At 46.7% G+C, this 21,398-nt stretch overlaps 1 protein-coding gene across 1 annotated transcript in view; it reads right to left on the reverse strand.

Moving 5' to 3' along the window:
• Window positions 1-18,224, reverse strand: part of VAT1L (vesicle amine transport 1 like) — a 139,626-nt gene extending 121,402 nt beyond the window's left edge. Inside the window, exon 1 of the mRNA XM_045890699.2 lies at window positions 17,915-18,224. Within this exon, the coding sequence (XP_045746655.1) occupies window positions 17,915-18,138 (224 nt within the window). The 5' untranslated portion in view covers window positions 18,139-18,224. The remainder of the gene's footprint in view (window positions 1-17,914) is intronic.
• Window positions 18,225-21,398: the final 3,174 nt, after the last annotated feature.

Below are 21,398 nucleotides of genomic sequence, written 5' to 3' on the forward strand. Positions count from 1 at the left end.
CTCTAAGATAATCTGATTTTTACTTAGACATTGTTTAAGGGCTCACATAGAGGGTAACCTTCAGATTTCTCTCTTACCTAATATTTATTTATATGGCTCTTAAACATTTAAGATTGTTGCAAAAAAATAAAATAAAACAGTGCTGGAAAATGCTTAATAAAATGTTCTGCTAGGTAATCTTTTCTCACAGATTAGTATAATTTTAATAAAGAAGACCTTGATTTGTTCCTTCCATACTATCAGTCAAAGCCTATGTTTAAAGAGTTATTACCAAGACATTGCAGCCTGAAGGAATGAAGACAGGTTTGACAAAGGGACCCCCAAAACCTCAAGGCAAAGGATGAGAGATGTGATAGAAGACACAGGGAAATGTGATAGTCCCTTTACAAAATAAAACTGTTACATCACAGGATGGTGAAGTTTGCAATGTGCTTTCACACACATCTCATGAAGCCTTGTATCAATCCCAGAAAGGCAACAGGTGCAGATGTTATTATTCCCATTAAATAGATGTGAATAAAGAGACTCCTTAGATAAGAAACCTGACTTGTCAAAGACAACACAATTAGCACATGGCAGAGCTGGGACTTGAATCAAGGTCTTTAAACTCCTTGATTATTGTGTATCCTGTGACACCATGAACTCTTAGATATAAGTAGATATGGCCATCTGTGCATGGTGGGGCCTTGGCTGAGTCTCCGAAGCCCTCCCCAGGTCTTCCACATTGTTCACTTGGCTCTCCTTTGTCCTGCATGCTCTCCTTAAGATATTATCAAATCAAAGCTTAGGTAAATGGGGGGGGGGGGGGGTGACTGGGTGGCTCAGTTGGTTAAGCATCTGCCTCTGGCTCAGGTCATGATCCCAAGGTCCTGGGATCAAGCCCCATGTCAGACTCCCTGCTCAGTGGGGAGCCTGCTTCTCTGCTTCTCCCTCTGCCTCTGCCCTCCACCCCTGTGCTCACTCTCTCTCTCTCTCTCACATAAATAAATTTTAAAAATCTTAAAAAAAAAAAAAAAAAGCTTAGGTAAATAGGAAGGGATGCTTGGTGGTCTTAGGAAAAGACACTAATTTGGGGTGCTTAGATTCTATTTAGAAGGAAGGCAAGCTAGCCATGGCCTCTATACTTTATTTTCTGTTATCTACTAAGTGATGGATGCCAACCCTGTAATGTTTCATGAGAGATGTTTAGCTGTCTTCATTTTATGTTCTGCTAGACTCAAGCATGGACCATTTCAATCTCAATTTTGTGCACGAGGAAGGTGAGGCCTGGAGAAGATGAAGTACCTTGTCCGAGGTCATATAGCAGGTGACAGAACTGGGATACGAGCCCTTTTCATAGGACTTCGAGCTTGTGCTTCTGACTACTAGGACTGTCATTCTGTTAACTATACATCATGGTGGACTACTACGTATTCTTGTCCTCAAAGCTCCTGGTCTGGAAGCTGTCCATTTCTTTTGGATATGCTAATAATATTGAAGAAGACATAAATGATTTGTTATAGGACACCGCTAAGTGGATGACGGAAGAATCAGCTAGTTTATTAATTTTCCAGTTTGAAATAAAACTGGCCCAAAGAAGTTTAGCCAAAAAGAGGGAAGTAGATATGGAGAGGCTCTCCTGTCTTTTATTCTCTAGGTGAAAGGAAGGGAGAGGGGTTGCTTATATGACAGGATTGTAGATCTCTTGCCTCTTAGTTCCTTCCCCTGGTTGTCAGTACCCTCGGCATTGGCCATGGGAATCCAAACATCATCAGACCACCACATAGAGAACAGTGTGATGAAAATCTTCCTCTTCCGGCAGCTTACTTCCGTTGACGCCAATCAATAGAACCCTGTCATATATTCTGATCTCACACTCAATAGAAATCCCAAGTATTGCCTCGTCATTGGTTCAATTAAGAGACAGATGGCCAGTCCTCCTTCAGAAACCTATTATTTTACCTATGAGGGAATATTGTTGAACATATTATTTGTTACAATATACATTTGTTTCTTCATGAAGACAGAGTAATTTTCCCTCATATCTCAGCGCAAGGACTGATTTGTATTGATCTTACAATCCCAGCAGCTTATAAACTAATTATATTCCTTTCTTTGCATTGGCTAGTAGGAAGCTCCAAGCCAAATTTGCAGCACTCCCCCCGCCCCCACCCAACTGCAGGGTTTTGTGGTCTTCATTCTCTCTGCCATCCTAACACTCAACTTTATCTTAACTTTCTGAATGCTTTGGAGTTTCCATTAAAAAAAAAAAATCTTAAACTCTTTATAATGCATCTCAAACTTTGTATCAGAATTCTCTGAAGGGCTTGTTAAAAGCAGATTGCCAGGCCTTATTGCCGAGTTTCTGACTCAGCAGGTCTGTGGTGAGGTCCAAAACTGCATTTCTAGCAAGTTTCCAGATGATGCCGCCGCTCCTGGTCTGGGGACCACTTAGGGACTGGCTGCTGTATCCTTTCTTTTTAAGCTACTTCAAGTCCTTTTTGGAATGAGGCAAGGTAAAAATTAATAGACGATGATTAAATAGATAAGAAAATGGAAAGATTTCTCACTGTCCTCTAGGGCACTTGAATTTTTTGATCCTGGTCCAAAGAATTATACGTATCCTCGTGAAATGTGGTCTTACTAGATTAGCTTCATCTTGCCAATTTGTCTGGCTCTTTTTTGGATCCTAATTCTTTCATCCAAAAAATTGGCTCTTCCTCCTGAATTTGTATCCTCTGAAAATGTGGTTATCACACCACTTACTACTATACCCAAACTGCTGATAAAAATAAAAGTTGTCACATTCTTGGTGACTTAGGGTATTTGTGAAGATCATGAAAGATGTCATGGGAGGGAATCTAAAACATAGGACTAGCTGACATGTTTTAAGTTTCTTGAAATCATGAGCTCCTATAGTTCTCTGAAACATGTCCAAGACCCTTTGAATTCATGTGTAACAAGTACTCACTCAGTTAGACCATGTTCTTTCATAGGGCTTTGTGACAATTAGAGGCCCCCTCACCAAGAAACTGGCAGATATGCAGAAACCCCCATTCTAATTTCTCTGATGATGGGACATGGGGACAAAGGGAATTATTTGTGGCTAGATAACATTTAGGGGATACTTACTATGTAGCAGGCATGGCATTAAGTGTTTCAGAAGCATAATTTTTACAACGATAACAATGCTAGAGGATAAATCATATTACCACATTTTACAGGAACAAAACCCAGGCATATTGAGGTTCCTGAAACCAAGGTGCAAAAGCAAATAATGTGAGTCCAGAGGCTCTGCTTTTGACTACTGTGCTTTGCTTTTGAGAGACCATCACTCAGTTTTCCCAGTTACAGAGAGAGGGCTTCTTGACTCATCTGTCCCATTGAGCACTTCCTACATACTGAGTGTATACTAAAGATTGGATATCCAAAGTGATCAGGGGGCCCCGAAATTATAAATGCTGATTACAGTACAGTGTGATAGGTGGCTTTATAGAAGTATAGGCAGGAGAGCTCACACAGCCACCAGGACATAAGCTATCTCACAAGATAACCATGAAGTCAGAACACTGACCCCCAGAAAAAATTCCCAGGGGAAATGTCCTGGTGGTCCTCTGCAATTACTAAAGCTAAATTTAGATCCTTAGCTTTAGCCCTCCGGCTCCCCCCCAAGTGAGTTGCTTGAAATCCTTGAGCCTTAGTTCACTTGTCTCCAAAATGGGGCAGCAACATGCTCACCCTACGGGGTGTTGGTGTGGATGGTATATGACAGGGCATGTGACACAGAGCACCTCACACACAGTAAGTGCTCAAATAAACGTGAGCTGCTGACATTGTCACCCCCCACCTCCACCATCAGGTGTCACAGGTCAGATTCCCTGGGGTGCAGCCTCTGAGCCTGCGATTTGCATGCAAGGAGGTGTGATGGGGAGAGCTCTAGGAAACAACACCTGTGTGCTCCTGAGGGCAGCTGGGCTGGGTAGAGGAAGAAGTTCAACACTGACATAGTAGTAAAAAAGACTCAATTTATCCACAGAAAGTTCCAGAGCTAGGATGGCCCCTCATGTCATCATGAATCGGGGCCAGGGGATGAGGCCTTCATACCCTCATGTCCTCTAGTCCTGGATAAGAGCTGCCCCCGGGGAGAGAGCGCAGGCTTGGGCAAGGAGGCTTCCTGCAGCCGAGGGCAATTCCTCAGCAGGGGCACCACTGGGAGCAGTCGGCTGCCATCACTCCGGGTCCTGGGTCCTCCAAGGGGATTCTGGGTTGTGTACCCAGTATCCATGAGAAGACGGATAACATATTCTTCCTTTTCTGGGTTTTATCCCCTTGTGGGCACAGAGCTCTTGTCACTGATGGTGCATATTTATGGAGCCCCTTTGTATGGGTGGCCCCTGAGGAAGAACCAATGTGAGGAGGGAGGAAAAGAGAATGAGACCTTTAAGGCAGGACCTGAGAGAATAAGAGGAAAGGGAAAGGCAGTAATTGAAGGGGTCAAAGCACCAAGGAAGGGGCAGAGACTAAGAAAAACGAGAAAGGGAAAGGCAGATGGATCATCAAAAGACCTGCAGGATAGGTAAATCAGTTGGGAAGGTCCACGCAAAATAGGAGGTCGGGGCTTTCTTTGGGTCTGTGGGAAGCCGGAGGTCCCTGGATGCTGGGAGGGACATGGCCATCAAGGAGAACACTGTCACGCTCCAGGTGGGAAGTGTGGAATTCCCTCGGCTTGGGGAGCATCAGTGGCCGCCTCCGCCAGTTCCCAGAGGATCAGGAGGGCCAAACGTGAGTGAGGCTTTGCACCCCGGCGGGGGGGTGGGGGGGGTTGTGCCTTCTTTACTCTGCCCTCCTCTTGCTGCTGCTGCTGTGTTCATCAAAGCATTTGACTCCCAATCCAAGCGGGGGCACAGAAGCCAATGTCTGAGTCATTCCCTCAATCCCCAGCGCTGACATTTCTGTTTTTGCTTCTTCATCTCAACTGATAACTTGAGAAAGCCCAGGACAATAGGCCTTGATCTCAGAAAATCTGGCTTCCAAATTCTTCTTTTTTTTTTTCCCCCCTTTCTTTTTCTTTCTGAGCTTGTGTAAGCACCTGTTGTGTTATCTCAAGTCTGATACCAATCTGCTAGGGGAGGGGCAAAAAAACCACTCATTGTCTAAAACAAGGACACCTTTTATGCAAATCTCAAATGGCACCTCTCATTGGAGAGCAGCCAGAATTGTCCTGGATGGACCTCAGGAGAGAGAAGCCACCTGTGTTCCATCTGCGGTGGGAAGGTTGGGACGGACACTCCGACTCTGCTCTCCCCATCACTGGCCTGTGGTTCCTGGCGCTGGCCCCCTCATGTCCGGCTCCATGTGGCCCTGCCTGCCCTCTCTAACCACTGATTTCAGATACACAGACCACTGCGGCCATGTGAGACATACAAAGCTCTCTGACACATTTGATGTTCTTTGTAATCTACCGTTTTGCTTACGAAGTTAATAATGCTGTCGTTGCCCCCACCCCCCTAGATCCCCTGATCCACAAAATCTGGATGACGATGAGGGCAGCACAGTTTGGGCTGGAGTTGTACAAGTCTCTTTTATTGCCTCTGAGAGAGGAAATATACTCAAACCCTATGTCCAAATGAGTATTCAAAACACACTTCAGTAGTATTCCAAGCATGGAGCAAAATGGCCAATGACAGGGAATCTAAATATCAAGAACCGGCTTTCAACAGAGACAGAAAAGCATGGTAGCGCTGGGTCCTAAACAAGCTCTCCTTGATGCCAAGACTAATCCCTTGATTTTTGGACCTGGAGTTATCTATTTACTCTCAGCCTCTCCTGGGGACACGGCAGGTATTTGTTCCTGAGAAGGTTCCTAAAAAGGTTAAGATCTCTGTGTTCCATGTTAGATGTTGACCAGGTCTCTGACTTCAAACAGGTGCCTGGCAGTGATTGGTTATGTAGAACATTCAGTCGAATTCCGTTTAAATTCAGCAGCCCCTCCATGGCTCAGGGCTTGGCTCAGCATGAATGTTACAAGGGTGACAGTGGAGGCTGTGCTTCCCAGGAGTTCAGAGATCAATAAGTGACTACATCGTGTGACACTCCCCATAACAAGAGATGGTACAAGGGTCATAGCTCACACAGAGAGAGGGCAGTTCCTAACTCGCTTTGCAGGAATCGTAGAGGTGTCTCCAGCTAAGTATCCCTTAGGAAAGTGTGTATCCTCTGCTCCTGTTCTCCCAACCTCTTCTGCCTCATCCCACCTCCCAATGGTGGGGAGAAGGCAATGTCAGACGGTGCAAAGCAGTTCCTGCTTGACTTCTCACTGGAGGACCGGCAGGGGTCCCATAGAGAAACAGTCCATATTGGCTCTGACATGAACAGTGATCCCCTAAGTCATCGCTACTGATAAAAACCATGTTTAGTAAAACAGCTGTTTCAGTAGCAGAGAATGAGGTGAAGAATAGAGCAGGCAGTTGTCCAACTGAACATTCTGCAGCGGTGGAAATGTTCTGTATCTGTGCTGTCCATCCACTGGCCATATGTGGCTACCAAACACTCGAAATGTGGCTAGAGTGACTAAGGAACTGAACTTTTAATTTTAGCGAATTAATATTTAAATGTAATTAGCCTACGAAGGAGACAGTAGCAGAATCACTACCCTGCTGTCTTCCCCATAGATTATGAGCAACTCCGAGGCAGAGTCGGTCTTAAAATCCACCTCTCTCAGTGTTCGCTGCTTAGCACAGGGCATGTTCTGGTCTTGCAAAAACGATGCCTCTGCGGAAGGTGTCTGTAGGAAAATAGCTAGGAATGATTCAAGCTCCGTCCTTCCTTCTTGCTGAAGGGGATGATCTCGGCCATGCAGCCTTGGCGTAGCAGGAAGGAGGGGAACTGAGAGGATCAAAGTCCTGCTTGATTGATGTACTTTGGGAAGAGCAAAGATTTACTTCTGGAAGATAAAAGAATAGGTGTGAAAGGTGAGCAGAGATAAATGTGTAAGACAAGAGATCCAACAGTAGGCTTTGAGAGTCTGGGGGAGTCTGAAGAACAGCAGGGGCCAGTTTGGAGGTTAGCAGGAGGCCCTGGGGGGATGTAGATGGGGAGAGGAAATTTTTGAGAGGTGTTTCTCTGTAGCACAAATGGATCCAGCTTTGGTATTTTCCAAAGGACTCAACAGAATTTGACCATGCTTTGAAATTATGTTGGAAGTGGGCTTCTCTTCAAGAGCAAACAGACCCAACTACATCAAGGATACAAAAGGGAAAAAGAAGAATAGGAAAAGCAAAGACAATGTTAAAAGAGCAAAAGCAAGAAGTCGAGTCTCCCACAAGTGCTGTTGGCTGAGGACAGAGAGGTTGAGACTCCAAGGCAGTAGGAGGGTGAAAATTGCCTTTGCTGTTTATTTCCTATGGAGGAGCAGTGCCAGAGGAAAGGACGCCTCTGCACTCACACAGAGAATGCTCTCAAGGATCTGAAGGCAGATAGACCTTGCGGGAAGGTGGGCACATTGCTAGCTGCGTTTCACGTCCCGGGTTCTGGCTGCAGAATGCTGACTCAGAGTTTATTACAAGGTCCCCAGTAAGTACAATGTCAGTGATTTTAGCGGGGAGCGTAAAAAAAAGTATCCATTTACAAGATCATTCAGACCAATCACAGGAACGGTAGGTTTAAGGCTCGCCATTAGCTGATGGAACTAGGTGTAGTATAGACAAATGAAAAACAATTGCTCCTGATCTTAGACAAGGAATCTTTTTTTGAATAATAAAGGAAAGTCTATAACTTGATGGAGAGTCTATTGGAAGAAGCAGGTGTGTCTGCGCTGGGAGGAAGGGGAGGGGGCTGTACAGTACAGCAGGCAGTAGAGAAAGCCTCATCGGCGTTCAGTGTAGAACTCAAGACTGTGGGGGCCAGGGGAGTTGCCCCACTGTGGATCTGTTTGCATGAAGAGCAGCTAAGCATTCTGGGGAAAAGAAAAAAATTCATCCTAAGGGAAATGTGAGTTGGAGAATATGAGTAAATCTGGATCGAAGCCATCTGTGGCAATACAAGGGGGATGGGAGGAGCTTGATTACGATGCAAATCACCCTTCATCTCCTGGGAGTTCGAGTCTAGGGCAGAGCAGTTGGAAAATGGGTACAAAATCCCGGAAGAGGAAGCCCTGGAGAGAGAGAACCCCGGCTCAGTCAGCATCAGCTCTCTTGGTCTAATTAGTTGTGTGATCTTTAGCAAGTTCCCTCGCTCCTTTGATCCTGTGTCTTCATCTGTGAAATGTTTGGTATCCTAGAAATTCCTATAAAACACTTAGCATAAATACTCAATGAAAGTCATTACGATAATAGCGATGACAAGTAATTAACGAAAGAGTGTTACATTTATTAGCTCTGAACAGCAGGGGCATGAATACATAAGGTGGCATAGACTGCTTTTAACCTATATGGAGTAGAAAGGGCGCTATGGCCCTACGCAGAGGGCCACACCACGTGGGATGGAGAGGAAATGGGAAACATGGTGGAGCAGCTCCAGTGTATGGTAGGAGGGGCAGAACAGGGCAAGAGGAGGGGGTCAGGATCAATGGGGCAACGAGGAGAACTGTCTGTGTCAGTGCAGGAAACCGTTGCACCCACCTGGCAGGTGCTGAACAGGGAGGTCCTGAGACCTACCAAGGAAGATAGGAACAGAGTCATGGACATACTGCTTGTTTTAAAAAGATGGGATTTTTCCCCCAGTAGGTTGGAAATAACTTATTATTTTCCAGTGTTACTGAGATATAATTGACCTATAACATTGCATTAGGTGAAGATGCACAACATAATGATGTGATATGTATGTATATTGTGAAATGATCACCACATAAGTTTAGTTAAATATTGTTTTAGCATCCAGGCTGCTAGGGCCTGGGTCCCCAGGTAGACACATGGCACAGGAATGCTTGAGTAAATGCTCTTGGAATAACAATCCCCAGACACAGCCCAGAGGGTTCTCTTCAAGATCCCTGCCTCCCGCGCTCCATGCAACGGGATGTAAGTAAGGAGAAAATTACAGAACATCTTGCGAAGTCAGAGACCCACATTTCCCAGCCGAGGGAGTAGTTATTAGAGAATTCAAAAAGCGAACGTCCAGTTTCTAGAGAACAGATTGTATCAAGGAGAGGTAAAACCAAACTGTCCGAGAACATAGCCCCTTTGGTATCCTCTCAAGTCTCTGCTCAAAGCCCCACGTGCTGGAGAGATGTAGGCCTCCTGTCAGAGGAGGCTGAGGGGACAGAGGGGTGCCTGAAGGTACACAGGCATGGACCGGCTGCCGGCTGTATGAGCAAAGTCAGTACTGTTGGTATTTACAAGTGACACGGCAACTTTTGTAGAAATGTACCCCTAACATTTGGGGGAAAGTCGGTAACGTATTCATTCATTCCATAGACATTTATTGAGTGCCTGTGGTTAACCAAGCACCAGGCTTGGTGTTCACCAGTTAAATGATAATAGAGCAAGCTTCTAGCATTTCCAAGATTACCAAGGAGATTTAAAAGGCAGCGGGCCTCCAAGTTGAAAATATGATATATGTCATTTAATATGATTCAATCACTTTGTGCTGAGAATGTAAGGTCCCAGGATAGGGAATGGAGCTGGCTTCTCCAGTCCCCTCTCTGATTTGTCACTTTCTGTGGTGAAGATCAAAGTCTCCCATCCCCCACGGTGGCTACCATTTTGATTAAACACACATTAGTTCTGTGTGTTTCTTACCCCTGTCTTCTGGTAACTGCCCTCCATTCCTTTCAAAGTATCTACCCACCCCACCCCCCAAAACACACATACACACACACTTCATGTGTTCCTAGTACGGCAATCAGTCATGATGCTCCATTCTTCTAGGTCAGGGTAGGAGGGCACGAGATGCAAATGTGGCCAAGCACATCATTTCCTTGGGCCGAGCAGAGAGAGAAAGAGAGATCCAGAGGCTGGTATGTGATTCACAAATGGCCATTAAGATTACTTCCTTGATATTTGAAAATTGGGAGAAAAAATGGGGGCTCTGCATTGGGCCTTGCTAAACTTGCACAAGGCATCTGGGGCAGGAGGCCACCATCTCTCCTAGTCTCAGGAAGGAAGCTCATTGCAGGAGGAGCACATGAAGCTACCTCGTGAGGGGAAGACAAAACATGGAAGGGAAAAGAAAGGGGAGAGCCTAGAACGCCGGAGACAATTTCACCATGATGGTCAGCCTGACTGAAATAAAGGAAAGAGAAGTCAGAGCAGAAGTGACTGGTCTTCCTTTTGAAGATCTCTGAGCTTGGCCCAGCTTCCTGCACACAGTAGGACCACAGTAGTACATCTTGGCTCCATTTCCTCTCTTGTTCTTTCAGAAATTCATCTGAATCTTCTTACGTATGTTACGGCGCGATGGCACATCCTATCTGGGTTAGTTTTGACATCAGGGTCTTGTACCCTTTGGAGTCTGAATAGGGACTCCATCCAGAAAACTTCATGAAGTATGGAGGGACTTTTTAATGTCCTATTCTTTGCGTCTCCTCCCTACCATTAATATATATTAAACATATACTATAGGACAAGGACTTCATTCAACAAATATTAAATATACCATCATTGCTAGGTACTTCAGACGTATTATCTCTTTTTACCCTCCCACAAAAAAATACCCCATAGGTGCTGTAATTATACCCACATTACAGATGAGCAAACTGAGATAATAAAAGCTGAAGTCATTTTCCTAAGGTTAAGACAGGTTGCTAAAACCATCAGATCCAGGTCTGTTTCACTTCAGACCTTAACTATTGTATAACCAAAAAGCATACTTCCTCCCATCTGGTCTGGGTGTGTAGTCAATGCCAGCCCAAGAAATGAATCATTATCATTCCCCTCACAGAAGATAATTATCCTGCATTGGGCTTTGGGGACTACATCCATTTAGACACGTTGGGAGTAAGAGCACCCAAAGCTTTCACCTCCCACGGGGGTTCTGTCTGGGAAAGCACTGTTTAGCACACCCCTGGCTCCAGAACAATGCTAGGGATGAGGCTTAGCTGAGGGACCAGGGTCACCGACAGAACGAGATTGAGGACAGAAGCTGACTGCAAGGTTTTCATCAAGAAAATATCATGTTCAAAGATGAAACAGCCTCTGTCACTGAAGTATATATTTTGTCCCCTGGGCCTTCAAACATTAAATTTACTCATTTTAATACCGTGGCTCCAGCTGATTTTCTGTGTGAGATCACACACAGAGGAATCAAACTAATTTGAGATTACACACCCGCTGCCCTTTCCCTATGAAGAGGCTCTTCTTGTTTCTAATTAAACTTCTTCTTCTACGACAAATGCCAAGATGCCAAAAAAGATCCCTATTAAGAGAAATGTCAGGAACTTGGGGTCATGGGGGTGCCATTCCCCCATGCCTGAGTGAGCTCTGTTGTCAGTGTTGAATGCCAGCGATGTACTCGGAAGGTCGTGGGATTTTGGTTCCTCTGAATGAGAGTGAACCAAACTCCAGAGGCTGGACTGTTCTGCACACCCAGCTACCCTAGAAATCCCTGCCACCACCCGTGTGGATCAGTCCAAATCCATTCCAACCCTGGGAATGAGATTCAAAAGCCAGCACCCTGCTCCCGGATGCCAGTGTAGTTTGGTGGGAGCGCAGCAGGACCAAGAACCAGAGGATGGCATCAAGTTCCCACCTGTCTTTTCACAGCTTGAGTGACTGAGGAAGGAAAATAACCTTTCTTGAATACCCACGGCATGCAAAGAGCAGTCAGGACTTGACAGACTATCAGCTAGTCTTCCTAACATACCAAAAAGTGGGTATAATTACCAAAGTGAGGATATGGGCAAGTTGAAAGTACTATTTGATTAAGATCACACAGCCATGGTGAGGTAGAGTTAGGGTCTGAACTCAGATCTATTGTAGCTTCTCGCTCTTTCCACTTCAGCTGAGTCCCATTTTCCTCTCTGAGAAAGTAAGCATGATAACCTCATGGGGTTATGAGGGTCCGATGTAAAATGGAGGAGGATAATGAGCTTTGTTGCTCCAAAGATGGTGCAAGTAGAGGGCAGGATGAGCATGATTATCAGTCATCACTCCCTTGGCCCGTCATGGGTCACCTGCCATATAATTAAGATCGGGCTGCTATTTATGGGAACCTACTGTATGCCAGATGTATAAGATGTTCTGTACTTCCTTTATCTATGAAATAGAAGCAGCACTGGGCTTCCTTTCTTCCTCGAATTGCTGGGAAGGCAAGAAGTCCATTCCATTATTGGATGAAGAGCATACATAGTCACTATCCCCAGCCCTCATGAGGGAGGACACAGTTCATGGGAAAATGCAACTTTCATGAATAAGATCGATCCCTGAAGAAGCATCTCCATCTCCTCATCACCAATTGGGGCTCAGTGTGAGTCAGCACAGAGTCATCCTTTCCTGTCAAATCCTGGTATCTCTATCCAACACAGAGTGATTGAGAACACTTTGTTCCCATCTCCAGGCCAGAGGGGCTCCTGGCTTGGGTATCAGGGACCCTCCAAGCAATTTCTCAGTTTTATAAACATCAGTGTCACTTAGCCTCATGCACTCCATTTGTTTATTTGAATAAACACAGGAAAAATAATATTGGCCATATTTCATTGGATTGGCCTTATCAGTGACACTTTAATAATATACCTTTTGGAGATATTCTACAGTCAAGTTGCCAACGTAGCAATAGTTCAGTGGAGGCAAAGGGGGCAGATGAAGGAACTTGAATGTCTTCAGTGGATTCAAGGAGTGGTGATTGTGTTTAATCAGCGTGGATATTCTGGGCCAACAGTCATAGCAATTTGATCCTAAGTAGGTCTCTAAAGGGTCCCATATATCAGCAACGGAGGGAAAGTGGATGTTGTTTAGAAATACAGTGGCCATTTTGGGAGGGCGAGATGGCACTGTAACCATTTTGAGTCTTATCAGTTATACTTCACATCAGTCAAATGCATGCATGTTTCTTTATATTCCTGATTCCAGTCTTGGTGTCTGTCTGCCTGTCTGCACCACTTGGTCTCTCAGTCCTTTCTCTCTTGTGCCTTTGTCACTGAGTCTTTCTGATTTTCCCAAATGTAAAGAGTCCAGGAACAGGCTGACTTGGATTAGCAGTTTGTGATCTTCAAATGTCTCTGAATGTCAGCTTCCCATCTTTAAAATGGAGATAGTAATACTGTTATTATTGAGTTGTCATTAGGATAAAATGAAACAAAGTACATAGCAGGCAACTCAGTTCGTGGCTCCTAGCAAGTGCTCGGCAAATGTTAGTTCCCTCCCCTAGCCCAATGCACTCTACCCCTGCGATATGTTAGAATCCCACTGTATGTTGGCTTTCCTTTAGTGTGGCCTGCCGTCAGCCCATTTTCAGATCAGCCAATAGAGCCATGACTGGCTGGGACCATTTTTCATCCAACTGCTCTCGTTCTAGCAGTTTCATGTGGCCTCTCTTTGTAAATAATTCTGGGAAAATAAATGTCCCCAATCCATTAGTGCCTTTCCATCACAAGCCAATTTGAGCCACAAACCAGACAAGGCTTGTTAATGGCCACTTAAATATATTTCTGCAGCCCAGTCTAGAGACCCTCAGCCTCAAATCCTCCTAGCTTCCGTCCAAGAGATGTCTCAGTGTGACAAGACTTCTGAGGCAAAGGCGTAGACCTGACCCTTAGCCGTTCGGGGGGACCACGTATGTACCCTAGTCTGCCTAGAACAATTCTAGTCTGCTCCTGCTCCAGAGTAATTATTAATCAGTGCCCCTTTAACACCCCAGAAGTTCCCCTTTGAATGATATACTGTACATGGTAGCTATGGAAACCAAGAATAATAGTTTAAATAATAATAGCTATCATTTATTAACCACTTCCTATACGCCAGGCATCACCAAAAAGGTCTTTATACACTGGATCCCATGTCAGCGCCATTACAACACTGTAAAGGGAGGTGCTATTATCATTTCTATTTTATAGACCAGGAAACCGAAGTTTAGAGAAATAAGCAACATGTTCAAGGTCAGCCAGCATCGAGGGCATTGCACCTCACTCAGATCCTTTTTTCCTGGGCAGTACACCCATCCCCCCACTGCTGGAAGTGCTGGTGGCTCCTGGCTCAATGTGGCACCCTAAACCTCATCCCTCTTCCAGAGGAATGGAGCTCAAACAGAAGCCACCTTTGCCTGAGAGGCTCCATGCCCCCACTGCCCACACCCGACTGACGACGGGAGTGGGGGCCGGGAACGGGGGTGTGCGGGGGCAGAAGGGCTTCCCCTATCGCTTCAAGGTCGGATTGGCTCTATGGTACAATCCATGCTCCAGAACTGGTGGGATCCAGGGGAGACGAAATGCTTGCTTAGCTCCTTCCTTGTCCTGCTCCCCTTGCTCCCATTCTCCTGAGAACACCCCCTCGATCTACCACTTAAAACACATCCCTGTCTTGGGCTCTGCCTCTAGGGGGCAAGACCCAACACATATGGCTAGCAAGTGGCAGGGCTGGGACTCAGGTCTAGGAAGGTCTCCCTCTTCATCACGGAGCAAATGTGTCATGACGTTGCCTATATTATAAACACGATTTCAGTGATGGCCTCCAAGTTATCAAATTGTCAAGAAGTAAGTCATAGAGGCATAGATACAACAGCACTGATGACGACAGCCCCAACAACTATTTATTTAGTGCCAGTCCCTTTGTTGCATCTGATCCTCTCAACAACATGGGGTTCATTGCATTATCTACATTTTGCAGTTGAGGCACGGCAAGCTTGGAGAAGCTGAGATGTGTCTGTTGAGGTCACACAGATAGGAAGTGATGGGGCTCGGGTCTACATCCAGATCCTTCTTCTTCCAAAGGCCACGTGCTTTTTCTGCATGGCCACTTAAATCGCTTGCTGTGTATATTGCTCAGTGAACAGTTGACTAAAGGGGTTCCCCAGCAAAGCTGATGCTCTTGAAACAAATTAGAAGACTCTGCAATCCCTCCCACCCTGCACTCTCCAAAGTGGTTCTTTTTGAGCTGCATTTGACCATCATGTCTCCATTTGGGAGAGAAAAGCCATATTACTCTGGTAATAGCCAGAGAATGTTCTCTTAAGTCAGACATAAAAAGATCAAAGGAGCCATACTCATTGAAGAAAGGAAGGACAGCAAGCTTGCATGCCAAATGTCCAGAGAGGTAAATCACATTTCCTGTGGCTCTTCCACAGAGGGAGACAAAATAGAATAAAAGGAAAACAGTAGAGCTTTAAGGAGAGACAGGCCAAGACTCATATCCTAACTGTACTGTCTCTGTGATGTTTTTAGCAAATTACTCAACATCTCCAAGCCTCAATTTGCTCTACCGTAATACCTATCTCATTGGACCATAAATGAGAGGGGGTAAATGAAATAAAATATGTATTTCTCTGTACCTCTTCTCTTCCATTTCCATAAAATTTATAGAGTAACCAACTTGGACCTTCATTCCAGGTCTGAATAATACTAGTTCAGATGGACTATGCTTTATTGCCAAGCAAACAGCATATCCTATTTGATGATAAAAGGTTTCCATTAAAAATAGAGAGCAGATAAAAGGGGGACCTGCATCCAGGAAGCCATCAGATGATTCATAAAAATACAGAATGAGTCATCCTGGCTCCCAAGGCTAAACTTACAATCAGTGGGCATCTTTGGCCAGCCAATCCTAGCCCAGGGGAGGAGGAAAGGCCGGGCAATCTTCACAAACCTACTTCAGTACCCCCTTGCAAAACTGATTAACTCTGCTTCCAGCGTGGGAAGACAAAAATCAATCTGGGCCCTTTGCAATACTGGATCCCGAATGTTCCCCCATGCCTCCTTGGCTTTCTGAACAACCGGGGTGGGAAATCTGCAGTGATTCATGTGTGTGTGTGTGTGTGTCTCTGTGTGTGTCTCTCTGTGTGTGTGTGTGTGTGTGTGTGTGTGTGTACAGCTCCAAGGAAGAACAGGCTTGTGCATCTGGCTTTGAAAAGCAATCTCCTGGCTTTCATCTTGACATTTATTATTTCAAAATGCTTCAGTTCCTATCAGTATCTATGTAATTAGCTTAAGACTAGAGAACCCAGACCTATTTGTACCACAAGTGATGCTCTTTTCTTTAAAAAGTAGCTTCAACATTTTCACTCTCTGAACATACCCTGGATGGAGAGTCATAAATTACACACACATGCACACACACACGAAATATTTTTGATCCGTGGCTAAGGAAAATTATCAATATATAGTTTTAGTTTTACGAGGTAGACGTTCCTCCACCAGCAAGTGAAGAAAAATAAGGACTCAACAATCCTGGCTCAAGCGTCTTTTCTCACTCCATTCATTCAGCAATAACTGATTCCTTCAGCAGTAACTGATGTTGGACATAATGTGTGCCAAGCACTTGCTATGCTATGCTGGGCATCGGGGATTTGTTGGTGAAAAGGGCAGACGCAAGCCCTGCCTTCTGGGATCAATCAGCTTGGTTCGCGAGAGTTAACAAAATGGAACTGTACAGGATCCCCCAATTTGCAAAAGCCTCTTCCCTTACCCTGAATTCCCAAGTCATGTTTAGAGGCAACTGTGACCTGCTACATGTGTGAGGAGTGAGTCAGAAACCAGCGCCTGCTTCTCTTACGAGCTGCCTTCCAGCCTGGCATGTGAATCCTGCACCTGCTCTCAAAGCAGCGAACGGGAGGAGAATCTCCTTTGCATTTTTCTTGCCTCTGCATATGGTCGCAGAGTCCAGGTTTGGGGTCTAACCTAGGAACAGGTAAGCTGACTGCTCCTTTCCGGAGCCGAGTCTATTGCCTTTAAAACACAGACATGAGAAAGGGTAAGTCCATCTAACTGTGCGGAGAGCAGGCTCCCCTTAGGCGCTTCCCACGCTACTGCATAAAGAACTCAGAGCGTTGGGTCCAGGGAACCCCCTGGGGTGAGCCCTCCCTCCTAGAACTTCAGAGAAATGATCATATAGTGACAGCACACAGAGAGGCTTAAGCCCTCCAGAGCGAATCCCAGCTGGGCATAGCTCTGAAGTTCCCCCAGGAGGAGTGGGGAGTGGAAGGACACTCAGATTGCTGAGCTCCGTTTGAGATGGGGGCAGGAGTTCTGAGAAGATTGCCGGTTGTTTGTTTTTCCACTTTGGAGAAGCACAGAAGACGCTGGTGGGGAAGAGGGAGCCTTGGCCTCACCCCTCACCAAGCTGAGATGCTGCAGGACCTAACCCCTGCTTCCCAGACCCTTTCTCCCTACCAGGGCACCAGAGGGGTAGAATGCAGCAGTGGGGAGAGAAAACGCACTTCCCCAGCCCTGCACTCTGTTGCCAGCCCCAGCAGAACCACAGCACGGAGGCTGAAAAGATCGAGTAGCAAATCCTGACCAGGTCAATTAGTAGCTGCCACGAGATATTGGGCAAATCACTGTCTGAGCCCGGGTCTCCTCACCTGAAACGGGAGATAATGATGGTACCTAACTCATCGGGTCCCAGGAAGTATTAAATTAAGATCGCACACATAAAACTCTAAACACGAAGGCTGGTACACAGCCGACGGTTATTATTTTTTTTTAACCGTGTTAATCAAACTCCCTTTCCTGGCAGCTGAGCTGTCTACCCGACGGAGAGCCCCCGCAGCGCAATCTTCCAGACCCCGGGTGCTGGGCACCACCATCCACCGCTTTCCTCCCCTCGCGGGAGCTCACAGTCCCCTCCGGTCACCCCTAGATCCGGCTTGGCTAGGGCGAGGGCCACCTCGCAGCATCCTCCTCAGCGTCAGCCGGCCGCCGGCCGCGGGGAGGCTCTCAGACCCGGGAAGGGCGCGCAGGGGGCGCCCACGGCCGCTCTTACCCGCGCAGCGGCCCCGCGGAGGCTCCGCCACCCCCGCCCCGGGAGCGCCGAGCGCGCAGAGAGAGAAAGCGAGAAAGACGCGGATACTGGACCAGGCTTTGACGCGGATCTTGAGCTCGCCGTCCTGCGGCTCGGGCATGGCCTTCCTGGTGACCCGCAGCTTGTTGAGCCCCCCGAAGCCGGCCAGCACCACGGCGCGCATCTCCTGGGCGTCCCCGAGGCGGTGAGAGCCGCCGCCCTCGGCAGGCTCCTTGCCTGCCTCCTTCTCGATCATTTGCTCCGTCTCCTCCGCCTTCTCCACGCCTTCCTTGGCCATTGCGCACGGGGGCGCGGGGCGCACGGGCTGCGGCTGCTGCGGCGCAGGGGGCTCGGGCTCCTCTCCCGCGGGTTCCTCCTGTTGAATGTGGGATGCTCGGCTGTGCAATGGCTGCAGCCTCTGCGAGCCGCGCCAAGGTCCACAGCCTCCGCCGTAATGCTCGCAAGAGCCGCGCCCCCGCCCGCCCCACCCCTCCTGCTCCCTGCCTCTCTTCCCTGCCCAAGCGGAGCCTTGACTCCAACTCCAGAGCCAGTCTCAAATCGGGCTCTTGATCGCAGCCCCAGAACCTAGACTTGCCCAAGATTCGTGGATAAAACACGCACAGAGGACGCAGTGTCCTCCGCGGTAGGCGCAGTACTTTGTTATTTACGGCGCAGGCTGGGCGCCTTGAAATGGACAGAGACGAATGTCTGGGCCTGGAGGATGCCTCCCGGAGACTGGCTTGCCTCCTCTCCCGCTGATCTGCGGGGGCCAGCGGGGTAGACGGGAAAGGGGGCTGTTTCCCAAATTGCCGGTACCGGCTGGAAAGGGGAAGAGGTTCGGGAAGCGGAAAACGAGAAATCCCACTTACTCCCCTGAGGAGTCGAAACCAGGGTCTTTTCACTCCAGACCCTCGGGGTCAGTGCAGATGCTCTTCACCAAGCATCACCAGGATCCTCTTATGATGACTAATTCTCCCCACCCGCACCATTTCTGGCCATCAAAGAGGCTTCAGAAAAGAATTCTGTACCAGAAAAGGGTCCTTTTTTTTGTTTTGACCGCCAGAAGATCAGTTTTCATCCCCTCCCAACACACACACACACACACACACACACACACACACACACCAGTAACTGGCTTTTTGAAAAGGAGCTTATAGGAAAAACTTGGACTTTTAGGGGCGCCTGGGTGACTCAGTCAATTAAGCGTCTGCCCCCGGCTCAAGTCCATGGATGGTGCCCCGCCCCCCATGGAGGACGCAGGTGGAGGGAGATTGCCTTGTGGCTGTTTAAAGAAAAATTATAGTGGGGGAGTGATGGAAGTATATTCTACTTCCTGTGCAGCCACTGCCAGCTTTGGGACCTTGGGCAACTCACTCAACCTTCTGATTCTCAACTCCCTCATCCATAAAATGGGTACATTACTTAGGTTTTTTTGTTTTTTTGTTTTGTTTTGTTTTGTTTTGTTTTGTTTTTTTGCATTGTGCTAAGTGCTGGGGTGGATAGGACTTTCAGTGACAGCATGGTCCTTACCTTTAAAGAGCTTATTCTCAAGCATGAGGCAGGGAGGACACAGTCAACAAATATAAATGACACAGTGAATGGAATGGTGTAAGTGCCTCTCCTTCCATTCTCGCTGTGCCTCTCTTCTATTCTTCAAAAATAGTATTGTGTTCCCTCCTACCACCTGTGCCTGGAATGTATGTGCCACTTCCTTCATCTGGTGTTATCTTCTATTTCACTTTCAACTTAAGCACCCATTCCTTGTGTCTATGGGTTGGGTCTGCATCCTTTATGGTAAAACTCTCATGGCAGTTTGTAATGAACTTTTGTATGATCACCTGATAATTCATATCTGTTTGCTTTTTCCAACTGTGGTCTTCATGTGGGCAAGAGTGATTTCTGCTTTTATCCAGCATGGTTTCCCTGGGGCTTGGCACATGACTGGTACATAGTAGAAAATGCTCAGAAGAACCTTTGTTGAGTGAATGAATGAGCCAGTGAATCCACATGCTACTGTGGGAGCCCAGAGGAGGGAACTGGCTTGGGGAGTCAGAGAGGTCCTCATGGAGGTGAAGAAGTTTGAGCTAGACCTTGAATGATAAGCCAGGTTCCTCAGACAGGGAAGATCACAAGCACATTCAAACACATGGAAAGGGGACAGGTGGAAGGAGAAGACACTGTCTTGTTCTGTGTGGTCTGACCATCAGCTGTGGTTAGCAGTCACTGGAGACTAGGCTGAAAGGTTGGTTGGAACCAGCTTTGAGGTGTTTTACATATGGCGTTATAAGATTTAAGCCATAAATCATGGAGGCAATGGGTGCCACTGAAGTCCTAAAAACAAACAAACCAGGGAATAACATTACTGTATTTTAGGATAGTAACTTTGGCAGTAAGTGGGTGGTGGATTAGATGGTAGACTTACTGGAAGTGTGGAGATTGGTTAGAGACTATGGTGTAGATAGATATTGATAAACAAATAGATAAATAGGGCGCCTGGGTGGCTCAGTTGGTTAGGCGACTGCCTTCCGCTCAGGTAATGATCCCGGGGTCCCGGGATCGAGTCCCGCATCGGGCTCCCTGCTCTGCGGGGAGCCTGCTTCTCTCTCTCCCACTCCCCCTGCTTGTGTTCCCTCTCTCGCTGTGTCTCTCTCTGTCAAATAAATAAATAAAATCTTAAAAAAAAAAAAACAAATAGATAAATAAGAAGAGCCTTAACTGAGGCAGTGGCTGTGGGATAGAAGAAGGGCTGGATAGGAAGCTGAATAGACAGTGCTGGTTAGTGAGTAGTGGACATGTCATTGTGAACCCAGTTATCCAAGTTATGAAGTCTGTTTGCATTGTGAGATATAGTGTTTAGGCTGGATTCTATCCTGAAACAAGACTTTGAGTGCCAGCAATTTATTTTGGAGGTCATCCCAGGAAGCTCCCATCAGGAAGGAGGAAAGTGAGACAGGAAAGCCGGAGAAGCCAATCCGAGGTGCATGAATAAGCAGGTTAGCACAGGGACGAAGGGGACTCAAACCCACAGGACACCCTTGTGAAACAAGCCTCAGAGTTGTCCTACCCAAAAGCAAGGAAATGGGTATTTCCCACTAAATTTTCTGCAAGACTGGCTAAGGGCTATTCCTGGAAGTATAACTCCTTGGCACTTCCCACCTGCCCCATTCACCTGGGCTGAGAGAATCCCCAGGCAGAGAACTAGGAAGCTATTTCTTGTAGAAGGGATGGTGAGTTCGAAGGGGATATGAGTTTGTGGCTGACAACATCTACAGTGTAGGATATTGTTTTGGGGGATCTACTGCTCTGTACACTTCAGGCATGTTTTATAATGAGGTTCTCAGAATAACTTTATTAGGTAAGCATTATTCCACTTTACAGAAGAGGAAACTAAGTTTTAACATCAATGCTCTTAACATCTCATCAGGCACGTTTATTTGAAGGGGCCAAGCTGGTTCATCCCTTGAATGATAATACTCCATGGCATTGTTTATGTTCTCTGCTCATTTATTGGCCTCCTAATATCTCTGTCCCACCAAGATTCCTTGCCTTTATCCTGAG

This window comes from Mirounga angustirostris, unplaced genomic scaffold (assembly GCF_029215605.1).
Source record: "Mirounga angustirostris isolate CCGP_5_RB_7025 unplaced genomic scaffold, mMirAng1.0.hap1 SCAF_16, whole genome shotgun sequence".
NCBI classification, from domain to species: domain Eukaryota; kingdom Metazoa; phylum Chordata; class Mammalia; order Carnivora; family Phocidae; genus Mirounga; species Mirounga angustirostris.